At 37.0% G+C, this 24,381-nt stretch overlaps 1 protein-coding gene across 2 annotated transcripts in view; it reads right to left on the reverse strand.

The window, feature by feature from the left end:
• LOC109098571 (caM kinase-like vesicle-associated protein) overlaps positions 1-24,381 on the reverse strand; it is a 47,232-nt gene that overhangs the window by 18,225 nt on the left and 4,626 nt on the right. Inside the window, exon 2 of one of the 2 annotated variants that reach the window (XM_042733876.1) lies at positions 16,858-16,920. The exons of the other annotated variant lie outside the window; for it this stretch is intronic. Within the exon in view, the coding sequence (XP_042589810.1) occupies positions 16,858-16,895 (38 nt within the window). The 5' untranslated portion in view covers positions 16,896-16,920. The remainder of the gene's footprint in view (positions 1-16,857; positions 16,921-24,381) is intronic. 2 annotated transcript variants of the gene reach the window in all.

Raw genomic sequence — 24,381 nt, forward strand, 5'->3', positions numbered from 1 at the left:
GTGCCAATATTAGTGGAGGGTAATGTAGATTTTCCTGTACTTAAGGTTGAAGTTCCAACTTCAGTGTTTATGGTCAATGAAAATAAATACTGCACGTTTAGATGACTAATTTATGGAGTAGTTTTTCTCATTTATCTTTATACCCTCAAGCTAATCCTCCTGGGTTTAAGAGTTTTCATATTTCTTTAAAGCATCTTGCAGGTCTACTCAATGCTAATGTATAAAAAGTGATGTAAAACGGTATATAATAAATGCTATATTGCACATTTAAAAGGTGATGTATCCAAAACAAAAAACAATTTGTATTCAAATTGCTGCCTTGGTTTCATCTCTCCAATGATGCAATTACAGTAAAGTAATTCATAACACAGTTTGTATAATTGCAAGACCAGTTCTTCTTCAAATGCATCAGGATCCACAGAGCATTCCTCTCTTCTCATGAAGCGTTCCTCTGTGCAACAAGCAAAGAACTTAATTGGCTGAAAACTCATGAGGTTTTTGGAGATGTGAAGAGAGCAAGAGGAAGTAAGACAAATGGACTGCATGAGCGACAGAGAGAGTGATCAGGAGGAGAATACAGTGGGGTAGAACTGCATTCTGCAACATCATCTCTAGCTCCTCATTACTGCCTCTTGAAAGAAATCAGGCGATCCAGAACTTAATTCGAAATAGGAAACTTCTAAGAAAAAAAGAAATGAATGTTCCTTTGCTTTCCCAAGGGCACTGTGAATGCTAATTAAACTCAGTGGCTGGTACATTAGACTCTGTTTCAACCTTTCTGCAGACCGTAGAGAAACACACACTCACACACAAAAAAATAGATACTAGGAGAAAGAGAGCGATAATAATCTCATGTAGGGAATAAGAGAAGGGAGGAGAGAGAGAAATAAGAGAGATAGTCTTGCTACGCACATCAGGGAGACAGTGAGTCGGGAGACTTGACAAAATGACAACAGACAGAAAGAAAAGACAATAGTATTCATTATTCAGACATCAGCATCTACGTCTCTCAGGAAGTGTGGTTTGCAGCTAATAACTGAGCATCTCACGTATCCTATTGTGCTACCCGACCAGCTGAAACTTCACTCTCATAATTACACCATCTTCTCCAGTTTTTCAGAGCTGGCAAAATCTGTGCCTCCCTCCATCAGTCCCATCTGCCTATAGTTTGTAAATACATGACATCAGTTTAGGCCACAGATAGGCAGAGACTGACATCACTGAGCTTCTGATGGCCCACAGATTGGCTTACAGCAGGTGGGTTTAGACATCTGATCCAGAGACGCTTTGACATCATAGTGCTCACTGTGCTGGGTCGAAATTAACTGGGAATTTGGGCAAAAATCCCCTAGATCTTTAAAATGTTTCTTGTAATCTACTAACATCTGATATATTGCATAATATTCCTGTTTTCTTTCCTAGCTGTGAGTTTAATGCCTCTGCTGACACTTTAGTGACCTGTAGCTGCCAGATATAAGTTCATTGTCTCAAAAAAAAAAAGTGTTTTAGAATGTTCTGTTAATATCAAATAGTTAAAAAAACACTTAATTTGAAAATACTCTCAACACCACAAACCGCAAAACAGTGATATGATTTAAGCTTAAAATAGCATAAAATAGTGATCACAATGATGTAATGTAACAACAGAGAGCTGTATAATCTCACACAGCAACTGGCCAATTATAAGCAGATCACTTATAATTAGAACTGAGGATCTGTGTAAAACACTAAGTATTCAAATTTATTTGGTTTAATTTATTATGCACACATTACAGATATGAATAATATCTAAAGTCATGCAGATAAAAACTGTTGTGCTATTATTTTGTAAAGCAATCAGACTATGCTTTACGCTTATGGATGATAAAAATCTTTATCTACACATTCACATTATTTCCAACATTTCTGTGGATCTGTGGATAGAAGTTTCCAGCATTTCACCAGTATACTGCCATAATTGGAGCTTGATTACTTGTATGTTTTAAAGTGAAGAATCAAAGACATAAATATTAGTACTGTAACTTGAAATCGCTGTGTAAGTAAAATAATTATTAGGTATAAAATTCATCAAATATTATTTATATTTTACATGATAGTTATAATTTACATTAGTAGTTATATCGTTATATTTAGATTTAGAGTTAAATTAATAATAAAATAAAAACCCTCAATACTTGCAGTATTTTACTTTGCAGAAAAAAAAATCATATATTTTATCTGTTTACTTGCCATGTATACTTTAAATGTCATGTGATCATTAACCAACATCAGAGAACCATGAACATCCAAATGTGTTGTTAAATTATTGAAATAATAACTTAAAATCTCAGGGGGTACTTCAAGTAAACATTTTACGTCTAATGTTTTGGCTGAAAAAACATTTGGGAATCCCTGGCATAGAGATTTGAGAGTAGGCTTTTTTGGGGCCAGAAAAAAAAATCTGGCAACCACCCTCACATAATGGAGTGCTTTTGCTCCACTCACATTTTCTACAGATTTCTAATCTATCTTAAAATGCATTGTAATAAGCTAAAATAGTTTGTTTTTAAGGTCACAGCCACAACTGCTCTGATTAAATGAAAGTATTTGACATTAATAGACAACATACTATAAATAAATAAAATAAATAATTTCTTGGGTGCAAATATGGCCTGTTTAGACTGGGTGGGATTAACTGAAGAATGCATAGTGTTTGTGCCAGGCCTCTAGATGGCCCTTGAAGACAACAGACATGTCGCTGAAGACTTTATCCAGCTTAGTTGTCCTCTGTTTTAGTCTTCAGTCAACGTGACTCTCAGATCTCATCTCTAGAAAGCTCCCCCTGGCGCTTTTCTTACTTTCAAATGTGACTAAAAATGTGAGGACTGATAAAGAAGCATCTGCTGTCCATCCACAGTCATTTGGGCTTCACTTTATCCTGCTTGGGCTGTTTGGAGTGTTTTTATGAGGCCAGGCACAAATAGAGTCGCTGCTTCTACAAAATGCTCCAAGCCTCATCGCGTTGTTGGACCAATGGAGAAACAACACAAGATAATGAGCAGTGTGAAAAAGATGAATGCTCTATCAATTATTTCTGTCTAGCGCCACTCTCTGACAGTTCTTTCCAGCTCCAGAACGCCTGCTCCTCTGAGTTATTCCCTGTGACTTGTTGAACCAAGGCTCCTCCGATTCCTCATTGTTATTCTTGTCCTCCACATGGCTTTTTCTTCTTCTCTCTGTCTTTCTCTGTCCTCTGGCAGTCTGTTTTGCAGTGGTTTACTCCATTATTATTGATCATTTTGGTTAAGAATGAAAAATGCAATTCATTCCTCATAGAGCATATACAACACCTTTGTGGTTGGCAGGGTTTTACACTCTGCCGTTGCAGCTTTTTATCAGACAAAGAAAAAACTTTCTTTCTGCATTAATCTTGTTCTGTGGATGATTGAGAAGACCATAGAATGCTATGGTATAGCAGCAGCAGTTTTGCCCTACTTTTATTGTGAGTCGACTACAGAAAGAATCTAATCATCACTGTCATCGCTACATAGAGAGTCCTCAATACACCAATTTGTTCACTAAATTGGGTTTTCTCCTTTGACTTGCTAAAGAACATAAGGTGTCCTAAGATCTAAAAGCTCTAAGCTCTGACAGGACTTTCTCCAATTATAACATTCAGGGTTAGAGACTGTTCCACTGTATGCTGTAATGCATGGGGACAGCAGATTGCAGCAACCTCTGATTGAAGCTCAGTGCTTTCTTTTTTGAAGTCACAGCAGCTGTACCAGCGAGAGTTATTGATGCAGACTTACTACAGGGCAGCTGAGGTACATTATAAATGATAAAAACCAATTATAAATGCAGCTCCAGTACATATGGCTGAGAGTACAGGGAATTGTGTAAATGCATATACTGTACATGCATATCCATATTAAAATCAGCATGCAGAGCTCCTCTGTGCAGCCTAAAAATCCCTACTGCTAATAAACACTACTTTTTTTCTTTTTTTTCCCAAAGAAATTAATACAATATTAATACTTTCATTTTTCAATCACAGTTTTCACAAAAATATTGAGCATAATACTTGTTTTTAACATTGTTTGAGCAGTAAATCAGTATGGAATTACATAAGGATCATGTGGCACAGACTACTTTACTCTCTGATAAACTGAGGTTGTGAAAATCATTCCTAATCATGATTCCATGATTATTTTTATTATTACTGTATGTAAGACATCCTGATAATTACAAGCAGTTCACAATCTTTTTTTATTCACAACTAAGAAAGAGTTGTGAAGGTCTAAAGCAGCACAAATTGTGTGTGAAGTGACCATGTGACTGATTTAGAATTTTAAACACACTGCATGTATATTCTGAAACAACATCAGACAGATTCATTTATGCTTACCAGAAGATCTGGCAACAAGCATAAACAGGGTGATGACAAGCCCAAAATCCTAACACACTTTCCAGTATTTCCATGACAACAGCAGACTGCTCTCTCACCACCACTGAAATAATAAATACACTGAACAGCAATGAAACTAGCAAGGGATCATTTTTACGTGCATCGATGCATCATCAACTTCTGTCAGACTTTACACTCTCATTTGACAGAGTTATGCATTTACTCAAATCTTTTTCTACGCATAACATCGATGGCAATTCCACTGCAGGATGGCCAAATGAATCTTCAAGACAGCGAGGAGTGACGTGTGCACATTTTCAGTGACTCTAGAGGACACTTTCCAAAATCGCTGCCATAAATATGTCTCTTTATTACAGAACGAAGAGTTTATGAGCACGCACCCCTCCCCAATCCCCCCCAAACAACCATGTGCACTCTCTAATCTCATTAGATGTCTACGCCTCGTATGCTGCTTCAGCTACACACGTTTTAATTGGCTTGCATAAAATTGACTTTACGAGAAATATTTTAAGCTCACACGGCAGATAATAATAATGAAAGTCAGTATGAATGCAGGCCGCACTGTAATTGAAGGTCCGTTCGGAATGCTGACTGCAGTAGTCAGGAGAGAAGAGACAAATTACAGGCTACAAATTCTAGTGGGCTTGGCATGCAACTGGATGGAGTGTGAGTGTGTTTTCGAATTCATCTGATCACTAGAATGTATCATTTTCACGATAAACCCTTAGAATGTATATTATTGCTAGAATTACCTAATGCACTAAAGAAGTACTCATTTTCTAGATCATGTCCTGCATGCAGCTGTCCTGCCATGCTCCTAAAAATATGTTTATTTATGACAGGTGCATGCAGGCCTGTTGGGAGCACTACAGTACACAGTGCTTCTTTCCCCCATTGCCGTCCCCTATATTGTAGTTGTACAGTCTGTCTCTCACATTCTAAATATAGCAGACGTGTCTTAGTGTCAGCTGGCAAAGACTGTGCCATCTGCATTACAACTACATGAACAAATGCACAGAAGTTCACTTCAGTTTTATTCTGTTCTGGAATATCTTCTCACATTCTGTGCCATTCTATTCACTCCACTTCTGTAACCAGCTAAGATGTTTAGTTTAATAGCGTATAATACGATTAATTGTGTTCATTTCCTGCTGAGTTTCCACTTGGAATTAAAGTCCCCATTTGTGCCATTATAAAAGGAAATCAATAAAATGACTAATCAATGGATATTCTACATTATTCAGGGGTAACTGCACTCTCATTTGCCCCGCTCAATATGCAACAAGAATACTTCTCAGCCTATCAAGCATCAAGGGCCTTTTTGACTGAAACGGATCATTACAGAAATATCATTTTCATTAAGAAATGTTCTTACAACAAGTGTCCAAAGACTACATAGTGAATGAAAGCAATATTGCTTGTTATCTTATATGCTCTCAGCAAAGGCACCTCTGCAGAGTTTATTTATTGCTCCAGGTTGGAATACATAATGCCTTTACCTTACATTGACTATATTAGACTCATCTGTTCTTATATTATCCACATGTGTAGTCATCATCTTTTTAGTACAATAAACCCTGATTTGTTTTACTCCTCTGGAAATAAAAAGACAGTAAGACCCAGGGAGCAATATTTGAGCTAAAAGGCTCCTCTTCAATGTCAGCTCTTCATGGTGCTAACAGATGTTGACGCCATAGAGGTGACAAAAAACAACTCCCAGCAATCACTGTTTTAACACTAATGCATTCTGCACTACAAAACGAGATAGATAAAGTTTCAAACCACACAAAAAGGCAAATCCACAGTGCCTGGGGAGTAATAGTCCTTTTTCACAGCTTGAAGGCATCAGTTTGATAGACTGCACAATGGAGAGTGTACTAAAGGACTGTGGGAGCAAATAGACTATTGTGTGAAGAAGAAACTGTTTATATTAGTTGCATCTACTCATATGTATTATTTCCCATTTAGAGTCATGGATGGCTAATAAAATATAATGGATGGTGCCCGCTTGCTATTATGAGATCTTCGCAATAACTTCCTGTCAATGAAAAGACACTATGTATTGAAGTGATTTACTGGTAAAGGGTATTTTTATGACAAGAAATTCAGACTTTTGACAGCATTGGTGAAAATATGGCACAGTAGAGGTCGACCGATATATATTTGTCATTTTTTAATATATCGGCATCGGCCGATATCCGTGTTTAGTAGCACCGATTTAAATTCAGGCACGTCGGCGGGCAGCCCCGTGTTATTGGTGTGGTGGAAAGTGCTGCTGCCGCATGTGAAGGACCCCAAGCCAAAACTTTTGGAAGATTCAACAACAGTCCTGGGAGATAAAGGTAGTCAGAGAATTTCACTTTGTAAATGGGGTGGAGAAGGTGGCAGCTCTCACAAACACTGCAGCGTGATTGGGGGCTAACGTTACTCCGCCCCGCTCACAGACAGCACCGTGCTCGGAGAGACAGTTGTCCTGGAGCAGTCCAGAACGGTGAATGACATTTGTTCGGAAGCATGGTTTGATGCAGACGATAGCCAGGTTTCTATCCAACTCATTTGCATTTAGGGATGTCAATATTTGATCATTTCCACGATCGATCGTCATTTAAATTAACGATCAATTAATAACCTTAATGCTGCAAAATGCGTCTGCAGCAGTATTATTATTATGTGCAAAAGCCACTCAGAAAAAAAAACTTTCTCACCTGAATTAAAGGGGTTTTAGTCTGAATAAAATGCTAGTAGCAGGAATGTAAAATGAATAGATGTGATTATGATCATTTGATAAAATGAAGAGAGCGCGCCGTACGTTTGAGATCATTTTACTTAGTTGACTGTTTCCCGTCAAGGAGACCGCTGAATGCGCCTCTATAAATGGTTTCGTGGTGCTCGTTGTTGTATTTTAAAACGCAATTGCAATGTTTTCAAATGACACTATAGTATTAAAAATAAAATCCCAAACGTAACTGTGGCGCATGTGGCTGTGCTGCGCAGTCAGTGAACCACTTTTTTCACATTAAATATTTTATGCGAGTATTATGACCAGTACTTTATTTGATCCTGTTCTGCAAAATGTTCGATTTTGAATTTTTGCATTCCGGTAGGCCTATTTGTTTTAAAAAAATCCGGCATTTACAGTGCATTAGATCGTGATAGTGCATGCATGCGTGCAGACGAGGATGAGCGAGCGCGGGTTTGGCTAGATGTATTTGGAAGTTATTGCTCACGTCTCGTTCTTCACATATACAAATGTTTCCATATTTGCAATAAATCTGAATGTTAAACTATAATATATATAAATATTTTTTTTAATGTAAACTAGACGGAAAAGATCATCCTCTTCACATGAGCAAAAATGTCCTTGGCATAACAGCAGAGTGGACCGGTATACTACGGTCTATTTAAACTTACCAGTGTAACCTTTTATATGTTTGGTTGACTGTACTTTATTTTAATAATGAACAGACTGCGATGTAAGTTTGAAATTAGAATGCACTTTAGATGTTCTGTGTCATTTATACCAAACACAAATGTTGCTGGTTGCTAATGTGTTTGCAGCACTACTATTATTTATTTTTTATATATTTATTTTTTCATATTTTTCAGTTTAATTGATTTTTATTTCTAAAATTGTATTTATTTTATTTAAATGTATATTTAAGTTCCAACAAACTTGAAAAGTTCTGCTTGATAAATGCTCTAAAACTTTTATGTAAATGATTAACTTTTATTAATATATATATATATATATATACAGTTTATTGATTTGTTTGGTTAACTTGAGCACTTAACTTTGGTCAGTGCTCAATAAATGATGATAAGTTTAGAAATGTTGTGCATCCACTTATTATTAGTGTGACATTTTAGCATACAAATGAAGGGGAAAACTTCAAGATATCGGCCCTAAAAATCGGCAGCACATATCGGCCATCGGCTGACCCTGACCTCTAAACATCGGCATCGGCTATAGAAAAACCCATATTGGTCGATCTCTATGCCACAGCATAAAGTTGCTGCACTAGTTGAGGTTTTACTGCTTTGATGATTGAGGTATTGCCATTACGGTATAATGGGATGCACTTTTTGGTTTACAAATTAGAAAATTTGCAGAGTAAGATTTTGCAATCCATGCCACATTTACAGCCCTCCACTCATAAAAGTCAGCTCATATAATAACTGACAGTGCTCTTAATTAACAGTTTGTTGACTTTTACTTTCAAAAAGAGATGAAGGAGCCATCTGCTATTTTCCCCTATTTTAATCTTGAAAGCGCTGCCTTGTAGCTTTCATTCCTATTTCTCTTCATGTTGTGGAAATCCATCTCTTCTCAGAAGAGTGCAGTGGGTTGAGATGAAATGCTCATTAAGACTTACTTAGCATCAGTATTATGTATCGATGAAGACAGTCATAATGCAATTGCTGTGCATGGCCGATGCTGTTTAGGTCTTTGGAGTCCAGTCACAAGGGAAAGCTATCACCATCTTAATGCAGAGCGTGTTCCAGGACTAAGAATTCTAAATGGAAATATTACTTTACAGGATCTGCTCACAGATTTCTTGTGCTTGGTAGATGCTGCATGGGTCTTTGATGTTTAATCAAACAGGAAACAAGATATGTTAGTTTTGCAAAGTAGAACTCATTAGTAAGCAGTTTAACTGACAGATTTTAAGCTTGAACAGACAAAAATGGCCCCACAGTATTTAATATTTATATCTCTAGGCCTAACTTCTACAAAACATTGTCTGAGCACTTTGAAGACTGCAAAATTTGCTGACATAATCAAGAACTGTAATGTATATTTCATTTTGTTTAAAAACACATTTTGTCTCAGAGCAAACCAGTTTTAAAAGAAAAAAAGTTAATCTTTGCTAGATAGCAAAAATATATTATATAAAAAGTTTACTTCTAAAACAGCAAAGTAAATGAATTAAGTAATCTAATAAAATGCAGTAAATTAAATTTTTGAAAAAGAGAAAGTTCCAGTCTAAGGCAAATTATGCCTGGCAAGCATAAAAGGATTCATTCAAGCTTTTTAGGTGTAGAAAAAAATATTGTTGTTCATAAATATATAGAATACTAATCTCTGAGGCAACGCATTATGTGACACTTGGTCTTATGAACAGAAAATTAAGGTTATAAACGTAATGTCTCTTACACTCATCTAAAAAATAAGACTCCAAAAATCACCAAATAATTTGAGAAAATGTCTTTGATTTACAAAGCAAGATGTCATTTCAAGCTAAATTTGTCAGAAACACTGTGACTTACATAATGGAGGAAAAAATTATGTGAGCTTTGCTGAGAAAAAAGGCGAGGAGAGACTACGGGGCAAAAAATAGCAAAAATATTATTTGCCAATAAAACAGAGAATACTGAGCAATGGACAATACAAATCATCTACATATGGCATAGTATGGAAAATTAGATTATTAAATAATCTGCAAATATCTCCAAGTTACCCGCTGCAGACAGGCATGCAGAAATTGCAACAAATACTGCCAACTGAGGCATATTAGCATGTTTATTTTATAGACATAACCGCATGCTCGCAACAGATGTCATTTTGAACCCTATGAGGCTATAGAATGACTTTCAGTACAAAACATGTTTTATTGGTTTATATGTTCATCTTCTGAGTTCCCTTCTCAAGCTATTTAGTGTCTTAATATGACTAATTTCTGCATCCATCAGCTTTGGACTTGAGTCTCGCTCTGTCCATGCCTCTGAGTGTTCATCTTTGAACATCACAGAGTGCTGGAACACGCTGTAATTAGATTGGAAGCAACCCACAAACACATTATGACTCGGAAAGAGAGCCAAAGACTGAAATTTGCAAGAGTTACTTGGGCCTTAATGTATTCTCGTGGTCTGATTATTTCCGTGGTGTTATCACTTTGTACTGGCAAGCCAATAATTTTGTTAGTCTTCGCTGCCATCTAGACATGCTGTTGCTAAAATCTTTTTCACCTCCAGATATAACAGAGCTTAAAGTGATGTTAACATAAGCAAATAGACAATAAAATTGCTTTGATGTACAGATGAGAACTTTTGTGGTAGCAGAAATAACTATAGATGAATATGTGTGTCGGTATAGTCAAATATGTTAAAATGTGCAACAGATTGCACAAACATAACTTTTTTATTTTTATAGTTTTCATTTTCATTTTTTTGTGTTGTAATTTTTATAAGTCTAGTAGATTAATTAGTTATAGTTATTTTAGTAATTTATATTGGCAAGTTAAAATTTTTATATATTATATAATTTCAGTTAATGTTAATGATATTTCAAATAAGTTTTTTTTTTTAAATTTTATTTCCAGTTTTCTAACCCATACCTAAACATATCTACTACAATGACTACATTACTTACTATGAATAAGCAGCAAATTGGGAGTTTATTGAGGGAAAACGTTTAGTTAAAAGTAGGGCTGCAAGATATATTGAAATTATCGAAATATAAATATCGCAATATGCATATCGCAACGGCATGCGATATCTGAATCATTTTAATAATAGGCTACTTAAATCAAAACATTGCAAAAGGTCAAAGTTTTAGGTGGACGCATTTAGCAGAAAATTGCGTGATGTTAAAAAAAGAGTTATTAAGTGCAATAAGTTGCAGAAAACAACTCTTTGCCATCTCGTCTTGCTGTCTGACTCACACCTGAGGACAAGCCGCATCTCGGACAGCGTGTGATCTCTTCCATTTTCTGTGCTCACAGCCGCCGCACATGTGCAAAGCGCATGCACACAGAGACACTTTTCCGACCCCACGAACACAGAGTTGGTTCGTCTTTCACATCTTCATATGTTTGAACAGACACATACACACAGAATTGTCAAAATAACCATCTCGACAATCAGTTATGTTTTAAATGTATGAACAGCTGAGAAAGAAATCGGATGTGTATCATTATACTGTATCTGTGCAGTCGGTCTTAAAGGGACAACAGCCTATAAATATCTGCTGCTGAACATGTTACTAATGTTAATCAAACAACAAAACACAGCTTTAACAAAGAATAATATAAATTTAATTTATACAGCAAATATTATGCAGTGTTATTTTATACTTAATTATTACATTTCTGTACCTACTGTTTATTTTATCAATGCTCCTAATTTGTGTATTTGTTCATTTTTCTTTTCTTTATTATTATTATTATTATTTATTTTATTTTTTTAACTGAATGTTCTCTTGACTTTAATCATGTTTGAACTTTCTTAGGCTATAGTTTTTGATGTGGTATATGAAGAAGTAGGCCTACTTAAAGTGTACTTTAAATAATAAACAGAAAGCAATGTTACATTTACACAAAATAAGTGGCATTTGTTTTTAATTGTTTGTTCACATTGATGTTAAAATTGCATTTTCAGATTTGTGACATTACTTTTTATGTCATTGCTAAAACACTTCTTGTCACTTTCAGAAGCTGTAGTGCTGCTTTCTTTTCCAAAAAAGAATGTGAAACAACTGGTTATATAATTTAAATTTTTAAATATTTAAAAATATAATCTTAATTGATTTTACATACTTAAGTCAATATCGTATCGCATATCAAACATTGCATTATTTAACAAGGTATTGCATATCGCATTTAGATTCAATATCGCACAGCCCTAGTTAAAAGTGAATGTGTTCTCAGTTCTAAAGTGTTACTGTTTTAAATCTTGTATGTGATTTCAGTTCATGTTCAATTTATTTCAAGTAATGAAAATGTTTTTTTTTTTTTATAGTTTAAATTTTATTTATATAACAATGATAACCCTGACACACAAACAAAAGAAGTGTACTGCTCTGATTTGGTGTGTTTAAATGGATGCACACTCACGCGTACATACAAAGTGCTCTGGGAACTGAAGCATGTCTCACACATCCTGTCTGCAAAAATCTGTCCTGGACGCACATAAGGGTGACTGCCAGCTCTTACCCGAGAACAGCAGGGCCTTCCTCTCTCTCTCTCTCTCTCTCTCTCTCTCTCTCTCTCTCTCTCTCTCTCTCTCTCTCTCACTCACACCTATTCAATCAAGCCTTCAGAGGAAACAAATTAAGCAACACATGAAAATGAAACTGTAATTTTTATTACCATAAACAAATACTGCTATTCTGCAAAATCAAAGTCATACAATTAACTTATATTTATATAACATAAAAGAATGGGTTACAATATTTATTATAAAATGTCCAGAACAGCAGTGAAGATGCAAATGTAATGTAAAGTGGTGAAAAAACATATGTAACATTATTAAAAAACAGTTACAAATAGTTGAACTTGCACTCTGTATATATATATATATATATATATATACACACACACACACACACACACACACACACACACACACACACACACACATATATATATATATATATATATATATATATATATATATATATATATATATAGATAGATAGATAGATACACACACTGTGTCCTGACCCAGAGTTTCCAATGGCAAGCAATTTCTCAGTTTAAACTGAATTTAAACTGATGCACGACATGACGCAATGAGATTTCACTGCTACCCAGGAAAATGCCAAAGAAATCAAAAGCAATCTGCAAAATGTCCTGCCACTCCTTGTGTCTAGTTAGGACAAAAACTCATGAATTGGATTCACATACATTACATTTTGTATGCTTTTCCCCTAACTAAGACATTGTGTAATGTGAAAATGCGCATGCACTGAAGCTTCTGTCCACTTTATTGCATTATAAGGTGCCGTATTTAATAGCAAGACAGTTTAAGGCAGTCATAGCCAGAGTGAAAGACGAAAGAACAACTGCTGCTCTTCTAAGCTTTCAGACCAGCATTGTGAGCCAACAAAAATGCCCTCTGCCGCATATGTTAATAGAGCTGAAAGCCGTTTCACTGCTCAAAACAGCCCCACCAGGCTTTACAAAGGATGAATTCCAGCATCCTCACACCCACATGGGTGAAAGAGCCCTCCTCGCTCGATTATCTCTCCCAGTCAATTGCATGTAAGAGCTTTTTTCTTTCCCGCGGCCTAAATATAAATGGAGGTGCATTGCTGTAGTGTTGGTCTGAACTGTACAGTGACTAGTCAGTGTTTTTATGTCAGTACATAGTGTGATTGGAGAGAACAGCTCTGCAGAGAGAGAGAGAGAGAGAGATGAGTCACTGAATGGATGACAGAGGTCAGCAAAGTGGGAGGATGAGGAGTGCTGAGTGATGAAGGTGAGAAACAGCTTGGTTAATAGAGGACTAACGCCCCCATTAATCGTGTCACGCTAATACCAGCAGAGATTGTGTGTGTGTGTGTGTGTGTGTGTGTTCATTTGTTTGACTGCACTCCATCTGACGCAGCTCACTGTGTGCAATCTGACAGCATTTATTTTTTGCTTTTGCTGTTGCTATTGAAAAAAGCCTCCTTTGAAATGGTTGGTTAGCTTATTAGACTCACACTGCAAGAAGTCTGCCAAACCTGTCCAACACTTATCCAAACACCCCGTCCAGAACACATCGCAAACATTTCCAAGAGGAAAGAAAGTCACAAATGACACCCTTTTAATATTGCAGTTGTTTCTCTAAATCAGGAATAGGAATAAATAGATATCAAATTGAGACTTTTGCCTTCTCATTTATCACCAGAAAAAAAGACCACAGGAATCTCATGTCTCTCAAAAGAGATCTCAACAGTGTCACACAAATTATACCAAAGACAAAAAAACAAAACAAAAAAAATTTATTTGAGCTTAAACATTGCTGTTTAGTTGCATGTCAACAGCTGTATCATTTGATGTTGATAGCTAAATGAAACATAAATTTCATAAAACTTCATTAAATCTCTCGAGCTTTGAAAAAACAACCTCAAAGCAGTAACATTTTCTTTTGGTTACAACATACCTAATTATCTACTACACATTATTAACAGCCTAAAGAGCTAGTCACACAGGACACATTCTATTAAAATAAAACTCTGTTGCAAATGAGTTTCTTTAACTACACATTGTCATAAGAACCACCAGTCAGACTGATATTGAACCTTAAGTTCACACAAAATTTCTTTAGAAATTTAAGAAATCTTAAAGAGGTCATATGACGTTGCTTAAAAGAACATTACTTTGTGTGTTTGGTGTAATGCAATGTGTTTATGTGGGTTAAGGTTAAAAAAACATATTTTTTCACATACTGTACATTACTATTGCTCCTTTATGCCCCACCTTTCTGAAACACGTTGATTTTTACAAAGCTCATCATTCTGAAAAGCGAGGTGTCCATTAATTGGCCAGCTATCCAGTGCATTGTGATTGGCCGAATACCTCAAGCGCATGACAAAAATGTTATGCCCCTCACCATATTGTGATGCTGTGTCCCGGTGCGACAAGACAAAACCAATAAAACCCATTACAAACGAGGCATTTGTTGCATCCAGTGGGGACATAATTACGGATTATAATGACTTATACTTTCTTTGTTGCGTTGTGTATTGTGCAGGGTAAACATAAAACCATGTCTGCATTTGTATTCAGAGAAACAACAAACGCTATTCTACACTGCTCAAAACTCGCGTTTAAATCGTCAGTGGCAAATTCTTTAAATATGAAAACCTACTTACAGGCTGTGAGTCAGAAGCCCAGACTGTCCTTGCAAAGTTGGAATTGTCCCACTTTATAGAAACAGCCTTTGTGCACAGCCTTCCCAGGTTCAGGAAACATTCCTCCATAAAATGGCTGCACATATCTGAATATTTGAGTTGAACTGTTCTGGAACAGTGTTGTAAATACAACCTAACCACTGATTTCTCTTTTGGAAAGCCAAACAAAGTAGTTTAGCTTTCACAGTGAAACACGGCATCTACACGACATGGATGCTGTGGCGGTGGCAGCAACAATACTACAGCGAGAATCAAAGTTACGCCTTCTTTCTTTGTGTGAACATTTGGGCGGTGTTATGCAAATCTTCCCACACAGTGACGTAGACATGTGGTGGTGTGTTTAAGCGAGGTGTTTAAGGAAGGCGTGGATGAGTCTTAACTTTTATAAAGAATATCTCTTTGGGTTTGAGATGTTAGTCTTTGCAACTTGAGGGATCTTATCTATGCACAAACAGCTTGTAACACTCCAAAGAGAAAGGGAAACTTGAACTTGCATCATATGACCCCTTTAAGAAAACGTTGAAAACAATGATGACCTGCATTTTGGTGAGTCAAATTCAGTGAGTTATGACTGTTTCTGAGTTTAATCACTGAGTTTAATCAGTCTGGGAATCATCACACTGATAAAGACTGATAACTTGTGAGTTTGTGAATCTGTTTGACTACTTTTCCTTTAGAGGACAACTTAATTTGAAAGACATACCATTTTTTTTTTTTTTGTTTTTGTTTTTTCAGACTACAAGCTCAGAGTACTTTTTCTCTGGTGCTGTAGATTCAGTAATGTCAGAAAATCCAGTGTAGAAAACAATGGTCCATGGACACTTAAACACATCTTTCAAACAGTGTGAAGCATCACAACAATCAAAGATTTCCATCTTCTGCATGTTCACAAAAAAAGAAAACCCAGTGTGAACAGCCCTAATGTGTTGGTTCAAGGCAGTGTCATTCTTGTATTTCAGTTTTGTGTTTACAGCTACAGAAAGATGTTTTGTTGTAAAATAGCTCCACTGCAGGTGAGGTATGGCAATCATTTCACAACATGGATCAAACCCAAGTAAAATACAGAAAAAAATCTCAAGATTAAGCCCTTCACTCCTCACACACTAATCTGACCATTCTGCACCGCTATTGTTTGTTGCCTTGGTTACAAAGTCCCTCAATGGCATTTCCCTCTACAGTTCCAGTAAATCAGTGAGCGAAAAAAAGAAAACACACATGGTTTGGGAGCATGATGTTATACAAGGCTAAATTTAGAAGCCGCCTGTTCTAACACTCATCGCTCAGAATTAGGAGAAAAAAAAGGAAATGTCTCGCTTTTTATCTAAGATCAGGCAGTTAAAATAGAACATTTACATGGATGGGAACATGGAGATGAGGTCTTTGTGTGGGTAAATGGAAGCACAGCGAACCACGTGAATGAAAGCCTTCTGAATTAGAGCTTTCAAATACGCTTGGAAGTATTTGACGACATATCCCACGCACACTCAATTCATCTGTTGAATATGTTCTGCCTGACAAAGTCGACTACATCTCTGTAAATCAATGAAACGGCTCCTTCTCACTACATAATTTGTCTCATCCCTCTCTGAACTAATCAGCTGGTATAAAAATACAGAATTGATAAATAATAATAGCCAATCTCCAGTCAACAGTCCAGTCACCACTTACATCTCCCAGCATCTCTCTTGGTTCCCACCTGCACTTAGTCAGCCATCATCACACCTGCCGTTGATCATCACCTCATCTATACACACATATAGGCACTCACCTTATACCCTCATTGCCTGGTCTCATTGTGCACTAAACTGTGTGAACTTACCTGAATACTTACCTGTGGATTGTTGTCTTCAAGTAATCTTCTGTCTTCATTGTTACCTGTTGTTCCAGCCAACACCTGCATGAGAAAAGGACTTTTATTTAAGTTATTAGCAATTCTGTGAATTATACTACTCACCTGCTGCAGTCAATAAACCACTGCTTTGGAAGTTACCATTGTGTATCCTCTACTGTCATGACAGAAGACCAGACCACTTAACAAGATATATTTTTACTTCAAGTATAGATAGCCGATCTGCTGAGACAGAATCTGTAGAAGATATACTGTGCTCCATCAATCAAAATGGATTCAGTATGGAGATGTGTGTTGAGGAATTTATCCAGTATTGTCATTTGGTAACCTGGAATGACCAATCTCTCATTCACTTGTTTTGGATTGGATTAGATCATCACCTAGCACAACTGATACCACCAGACAATCCTACCCTCACCCAGAGACAATATTTAGACTAGGTGTTGTGGATTTGTGGCTCTTCCCTTACAGTTGAGGAAATCAGTGAGGTGGAGGATTTTTCCATCAGGTTTGTCTGCAAGGCAGGATATCAAGACCAGCAATTCTAAGTCAGCATTTTTTGAATAAGTCACTTAGTTCCCTGCCAGTCCATATGTCTGCTCCAGTCTTACATTCTGTTCTTGTCAATGCCCTATCAGATTTTGCTCCAGCCCAGAAGTCAGCTCAGAAGCCCATCCCAGCCTTGGTACTCCATCAAATAGCCGCTCAACCTTTCATCACTCTGCTCCAGCCTCTGAGTCAACTCCAGTGTCGGCTCCAGGGCCAGCATAAGTTCAACTGCCACTCTAGGAAAAACACTGCCGTGCCGCCTCCACTTCACACTCACAATTAGGGCCTGTTTATACCTTGTCACTTTATGCATTTTCGCAGATCGGATATCTATCTGATTTGTTAAAATGTTTACATTTACATTTGGCCACATAAATGTGTCAATGCAAAACTAATATAAATAAATACGATCTTCAATTCCCGCGCTATATTTAAATTTATTCATGTCAACGAAAGCAACAAATAAGTTCATGCATTTTATTTATTATCAGCTCATTTCAAGATCAAAGACTTCAATCTCAACACTCACCGCACTCTCCCAGCTTTTGTAGGTGCAAAGACCTATTTCTTATATCAAAGTTACTCAAGGTCTGTACTCTAGTGTGTAGACCTTGAGTAATGTTTAAATCAAAGACTGCAACAGGAAAGAGTGCAGCATCAGCACAGAATTATCTTTTAAAGGGGTCATATGGTGCTTTTTTTAAGATCATTATTTTGTGTATTTGGTGTAACAGAACATGTTGACATGCTTTAATGTTCAAAAAACACATTATTTTTTGATTACTGTACATTATTGTAGGTCCTCTATGCCCCGCCTCTCTCAAACGCATCGTTTTCTACAAAGTCCCTCCTTCTGACAAGCACAGTCTGCTCTGATTGGCCAACTGACCCAGTGCATTGTGATTGGCCAAACACTGCAAGCACTCATCAGAAATGTAACGCCTCTTTTCCATAATCGCGAGTTTCATCTTTCAAAAAAAATGTAAAGACCGTTAATAATGTCCTTAGTTTTACCATCAGTCCCGTGACAGACACAGTGATGAAGCTTGTATGTGTTTGCAGTACACAAGCCACGGATGGTTAAGACAGCTGACTCCACTGTGTGACCCGGTCTGTCTCTCTCTCTCTCTCTCTCTCACTCACACACACACACACATACATGATGCGCAAAACTCTGCATTTGAACAGTCAATAGCAAATACTTAAACTTATACCAAAACATACTTACAGTAGCTGATTCAGAAGCGCCAGATTGTCACAGCAAATTCTGAATTACCTCCTCTACTAGGTTCACGAAACGGTCGTCCCTAAAATGTGTTGCTGTTCTGTTGTAAGTAATCTTAAAGATTCCTAAATGCATCTACTTTCGGAAGGCCAAATAAAGTACTTTTGCTTTCGCCTATATACACACAGCATCTCCCTGACATGGCTGCTTCAACACTAACTGTGTTACTGAAACCACACCTTCTTTCTTTGCATGAACATTTGAGCGGAAATATTGGAAATATTTCCACATAGTGACGCAGACATATGGGGGTGTGTTTGAATGAGCTGTTTTAGGGGGGCGTGGCAGAGTCTTAACTTTGATGAAGAATATCTCTTTGGGTTTGAGACTTTAGTCTTTGCAACTTTACATATCTTCTTCACGCACCAAAAGCTTGTAACACTCCAAAGAGAATGGAAAAATTGAAATCGCATCATATGACCCCTTTAATGAAGATAATTGTGTGTTGAGCATCTGCTTCTAAATTTTAGTTTCATCTGCAGCAGTTTACGCGTCGGCTTGCTGAACTTAGTTCATCTGCAGTGATTAGGGATATGCTGGTATGAAATTTTCCTGTTGCGATTAATTGATAATGCTTTTATCACGGTGTACAGTATAATCACAGTGATGAAATTTAGTTTTAAAAAAGTGGTCATAATACAGTATAACAGGTTAAATAACCCTTTTCTTATAACAAAAATAACTGAACATTTAAATACAATAAAGCAACAGAAAAATATATAGTTAAAAGTTAAAAGTTTTACAAAGATTAAAGTGCAAAAGAACTATAAAGACCAATAGGTACCACTGTACAATAAGTTAGTTAATCTTAGTTAATGCATTAACATTCACAATGAGCAATAGCTACATTTGCTACAGAAGTTATTAATCTTTGTTAAAAAATACAAGTCTTAGTTCATGTTAGCTCATTAAACAACACAGTTGCAACTTTCGATTTTAACAATGTGTTATTAAATATTTGAATACTTAAGATTAATGAATATTCAGAAGAATTTTTCATTGGCAGTTTATGTTAACTAATGAAGCCCTAATGTAAAGTTTGAATGAACAATAAAGAATCAAAACACTTTCAAACAATATCTAGGGAATGTTGTAGTCCAGATTAAAATGTAGAAAAAAAAAAGTTTGAAAATAAATAGCCTATTAAGTCTAAATATTTAAGTATTTGGCTCTGTGATGAATACCATAGTGAATACACAAACCTGAATGGCTATTTAAAATTATTTAAATAGGTTTTAGAAAATAGCAGCTGCTTTATTTATGGCGTTTCCAGGGTAAGGGCTGCATTTTCTGCAGATTAGCGCCATCTGCTGTCAGAGAGTGAATGTGTTTTCATTCAGCGCGTCTCTCATGTGTACCTCTGTGTGCTTCTCATGCATGCTTGTTTGTCTGTCTAGATGCGACCAAGGAGGTTGTTCCCAAGTTTTCTGTTTGCCCTGATGTAGCCACAAAGGTTGTCCCCGAACTTCCTGTATACTCAAGCATGGCAATGGAGGCCAATCTATGTTCCCTCGATACGGCCATAGAGGCCGATAAAATTCCCCTCATCAAACACCCGTTTCTCAGCCAGTACACCAGATGCCCATCCTTCAGCCGGGACTCCGGACGCCTGTCTCTCATGCGGCCCTGCCAAATGTTCTCTAGCCAGCCACTCATCCAGATGTTCTCAAGCCAGCCTATCTTTCGGACCAGTCTGCCTGGTGTTAGTTTTATCTGCTCGGCTGTGGTTGTCTTCTGCTCCACCGTGGAGATCTCCTGCTCAACCGGCCCCCCAAGAGCTCTCAAGGCAGATAATCCTCCTGACAATCTCAAGTTAACCAGCCTACCTGGGGTTAGTTTCATCTGTTTAGCTGTGGTGGTCAATAAACTGCTGTTTTGGAAGTTACGATTGTGTATCCTCTAGTGTTGTGACAGCTTGCTACAGAGAGACATTCATCTAAAGATCCCTCAACATAGTGTTTCCTCCACGATTGCATGCTTTGAAATTTAATTTTATTAAATATAATTAAAAGCAACTATTGCATATCAGCCTACAAACAGTCTTTTTGGGCAGTCTGTTTAGACAACCTTGTGGTTTTGAAAAGGAGGCTTTTTCATATCTATTAATATTTTGCACTTATCTTATGCATGCTACATATTCACACAGATGTGGCACAATCATTTTCTGGTGCATTTTTACTGAAGAGGAACATGAAATTGCCTTTGACTTGTCAAGAGCAGAGGGCCTTCTTAAATAGTTCGAAGAGTGAATATCAGGCAATACATTCAGCTTTTACACACAAGGGTGGGCTGTAACTCCATCAACCGTGTACAAATACGCTACCTGTCAGAGCTCGAGGAGATTGCTCTTTATTGATCTCTACATAGACATCCATGCAAACACAGGCCAAATACTCAAGTCCTGGCAATTTTAATGAAAATAGATTTTACCCCGTCCTTCACCTGAAAGTGTGACACTCTCCAGTGGATCATCCAGTGCTGTTACATGGTGTTCCTCTGCAAATATAATTAAATCACCACATTTGTTGACAGCCAACTTAACAAAAACCGAATGAGGACAGGCAATAACTTACATGGACATTTTAATGTGTTGCTCGCTGTCAATCAAAGAATATTTCTAATGGGGTAGAAACCGAGAAAGAGCATGCAAGACACCTTGAGTGCAGTATAAATCTATTGTCAAAAATACTGCAGAATTAAAAAAAAGTGTGCCCTTGAGATGGCATGAGGGGAGCATCCAAAATATAAGTGGATTAAACAGACTTTCTGTTTTATAAAAATAACTGTTTGCATATCAAAAACATAGCCATTATAACTTGTCTTATTATGCATTTCTTTCGCTGTAGTTCTCTGACTTAAATTGAAAATGATGGATGTGTTAAGATAATTAAATGTTACACTGCACAATAAAAAAGTTTAAAAAGCATGTGAGAAAAGATGTGATGCTCAGATGATGTAATGGATCATGGGAATAAAGTCATCATAATTCCTCAACGATTCAGAGAGATGAAAATGTCTTCAGTGGCAGCATGAATCAATGCGGAGGTGAAATATTAATCAATTTTTGATTTAAAATTCCCCTTCAAATTTGCTATTTATGGGCGCTATCAGCTGGAGTGGAGCTTTGAAGTTGCCTCATGCCACAAGTAACCCTTTCAGTAGAGAGCTGAGCTTCAGCTACATTTTACTATTCTTTTGTCTCTGAGAAAGTCTTGGCATCATTGTATGCTATGTTTTACATGAAAATAAAAGAACCCATTCCCTTCAGTCAATGTAACTGAGCACCTAGATGTCTTTTTTGTTCTTTTTACTATTGGATAAAGGAATGGTTTGCCAAAAGATGATTGACACACTTGTGGTGATGGGCCATTTTTGGACACATCATTCTGCCCCCAGAAGCAGCAAAAAGCCTGCAGCCTAAAAAACATGTTCCAGCTGGGACATTTTCAGTAGTATCAAATCTTAAATCTTAAATCTTAAATCTCCTGGTAGGTGGTGCAGAGCTGAACAAGATCATTCTCTTAATAAAATCTATAATGTAGAATAATTTGTCACAATGACTATGCTAAAGTAAAATCTCTGACCTTTTACAATTTCTCCCCAAGAGACACAGAGCTGCCAGTGATGATGGCTCCTTACATCATAAAGATCAAGAAAACGGAAGCATCTAAGCTCTATTAGTCGCCACACAACCAAGGATGGTGCACTTTGTTTCATTGAGTTTTATGCATGCGAGTCAGTGTAGCTTTAACCACAACACCACTTTATTCCCAACACCATTAACATATTATGCTGATCAATCACTGCTTACTGTGAAGAAGAAATTCACTAAATACCAGTTAGGTAAGGATCTCTGGATTGTGCTAAAGCTAACATACTCCTGGCCAACACAAATTACTTTAAACACAATCATTTAATGAGACAAAATATGGCTGCTTCCTCCAGTTTTGCTGATGGTGTGGCATTTTCAGCTTATGTGACTTTTTTAGTACCTTCACCAGATCAATATACTCTTAGATACACAAAGAGAGAGAGGCACACCCTTGTTGTTATCACTAAGGAAAGGTCAAAGGAATGCAAACATAGGGGGTCAGTTACTTATTGACTGAGATCTCCATCACTAATGACCTACAAAGAAATATACAAATGAGCACGATGGTTCCTGACAGAAGATGCTAAAACAAATATTGGTTTTATTGTATGAACTCATAGATTAAGAGCTCTATTTTAATCATCTAAGTGCAAGGTCTGAAGCACATGGCACAGGTGCACTCAGGGCATGTCCCAATCCACTTTTGCTAGTTTGCTAGTAGAAAAAATGGTCAGCACACCAGGCACATGGTCCAAAAGGGTTGTACCTATTCTCTTAATGAGTCATGGGTGTGTTTTGAGTGTAACGTGCAATAAACCAATCACAGTCCCATCTTCCATTCCTTTTAAAAGTCAGTTGCGCTAGCGAACAATGCACCTGAACACACCTTGTTTTCAGACCAGCACGCCCATGGGTGAACAGATGGGCACAAGTGCATTTGCTATTTAAACGTGGTGTTGGACGTGAAAATGATAACTGTGTCAGGCTGAAACTAGGGCTGGGCGATATATCTAACGATATGATCATGCGCATCTAGTCAGTAAATCTGGTTCCCTGATTTCATTATCGAAGGCGATTCATCTGGGATAATGAACGCGATATTGCGTAGCTTGTCAGTGATCTACGGCTCTGTCTGCAGGTGATGGCGATTTAGCGGTAATCACAGAACCAGATTTACTGACTAGATGCGCATGATTATATCGTTAGGTATATCACCCAGCCCTAGCTGAAACTTGCAAAACACTTGCGTTGTACCTAGCGTTGCATTGTGCCGGGTATATGATAGGATCCTAAGTGACAGTTTGAAGCTGATGGCATCAAGACTGTCTTTTCTTTTTTTCTGATTTGACTACAGCATTAAAATTTACGGTTAAATATAAAGTTCATTTTAAGGCTTCTTAGTGACTTTTAATATTTTATGTAAAGGATCAATGCTACATAAAAGCTGTACTAAAGTACGCCAGCTCTGGCCCACCTCAGAAGCTGTTCACAACACTGTTCTCAACACCATTCAGAGTTCAAGTCCTAAACAGTTAGGCGCTGTGTAGCAGAATTGAACAGAACAATGACAATCCAAACTTCTTTTAACCTGAAAATGCTGCTTATGGCACAAGACATCCATATAGCATGTTTAAATGTTTTTTATTATTCAAAAATATTGCAGGTGGACAGCAGAACACATTCTGTGTGAACAGCCCTGTAGTAATGCAGCAACAGAGCAGCCTTTTGCAATTTTCATTGTCGGTATTTAATTGTCAATTATAGTTTATTTCTATGCTCATAATTTCAAAGTATTATTTCTGCATTTGAATTTTATATGTACATTTCTCTGAACAGCAAAAGACAGCATGTATAAAGGAACCTTTTTGTGGTAATACAGATGCAAGTTCTGTGCTGCATTTGTAGTGTTAAAAATAAAGCAATGGAGAATATGCATGGTATTCTACATTTGAATTCCTTAGAGATGAAAAAGCAATAGGTTTACATGGACATTTTTTGCTTCCATCGGAATGAATTGGAATGATGGATGCCTATTACGATCAAATTAGTAGGGTCCATGTAAACGCAGCTAATCTCAGAC

The sequence above is a fragment of the Cyprinus carpio genome, chromosome B11 (genome assembly GCF_018340385.1).
Source record: "Cyprinus carpio isolate SPL01 chromosome B11, ASM1834038v1, whole genome shotgun sequence".
Taxonomy (NCBI): Eukaryota; Metazoa; Chordata; class Actinopteri; order Cypriniformes; family Cyprinidae; genus Cyprinus; species Cyprinus carpio.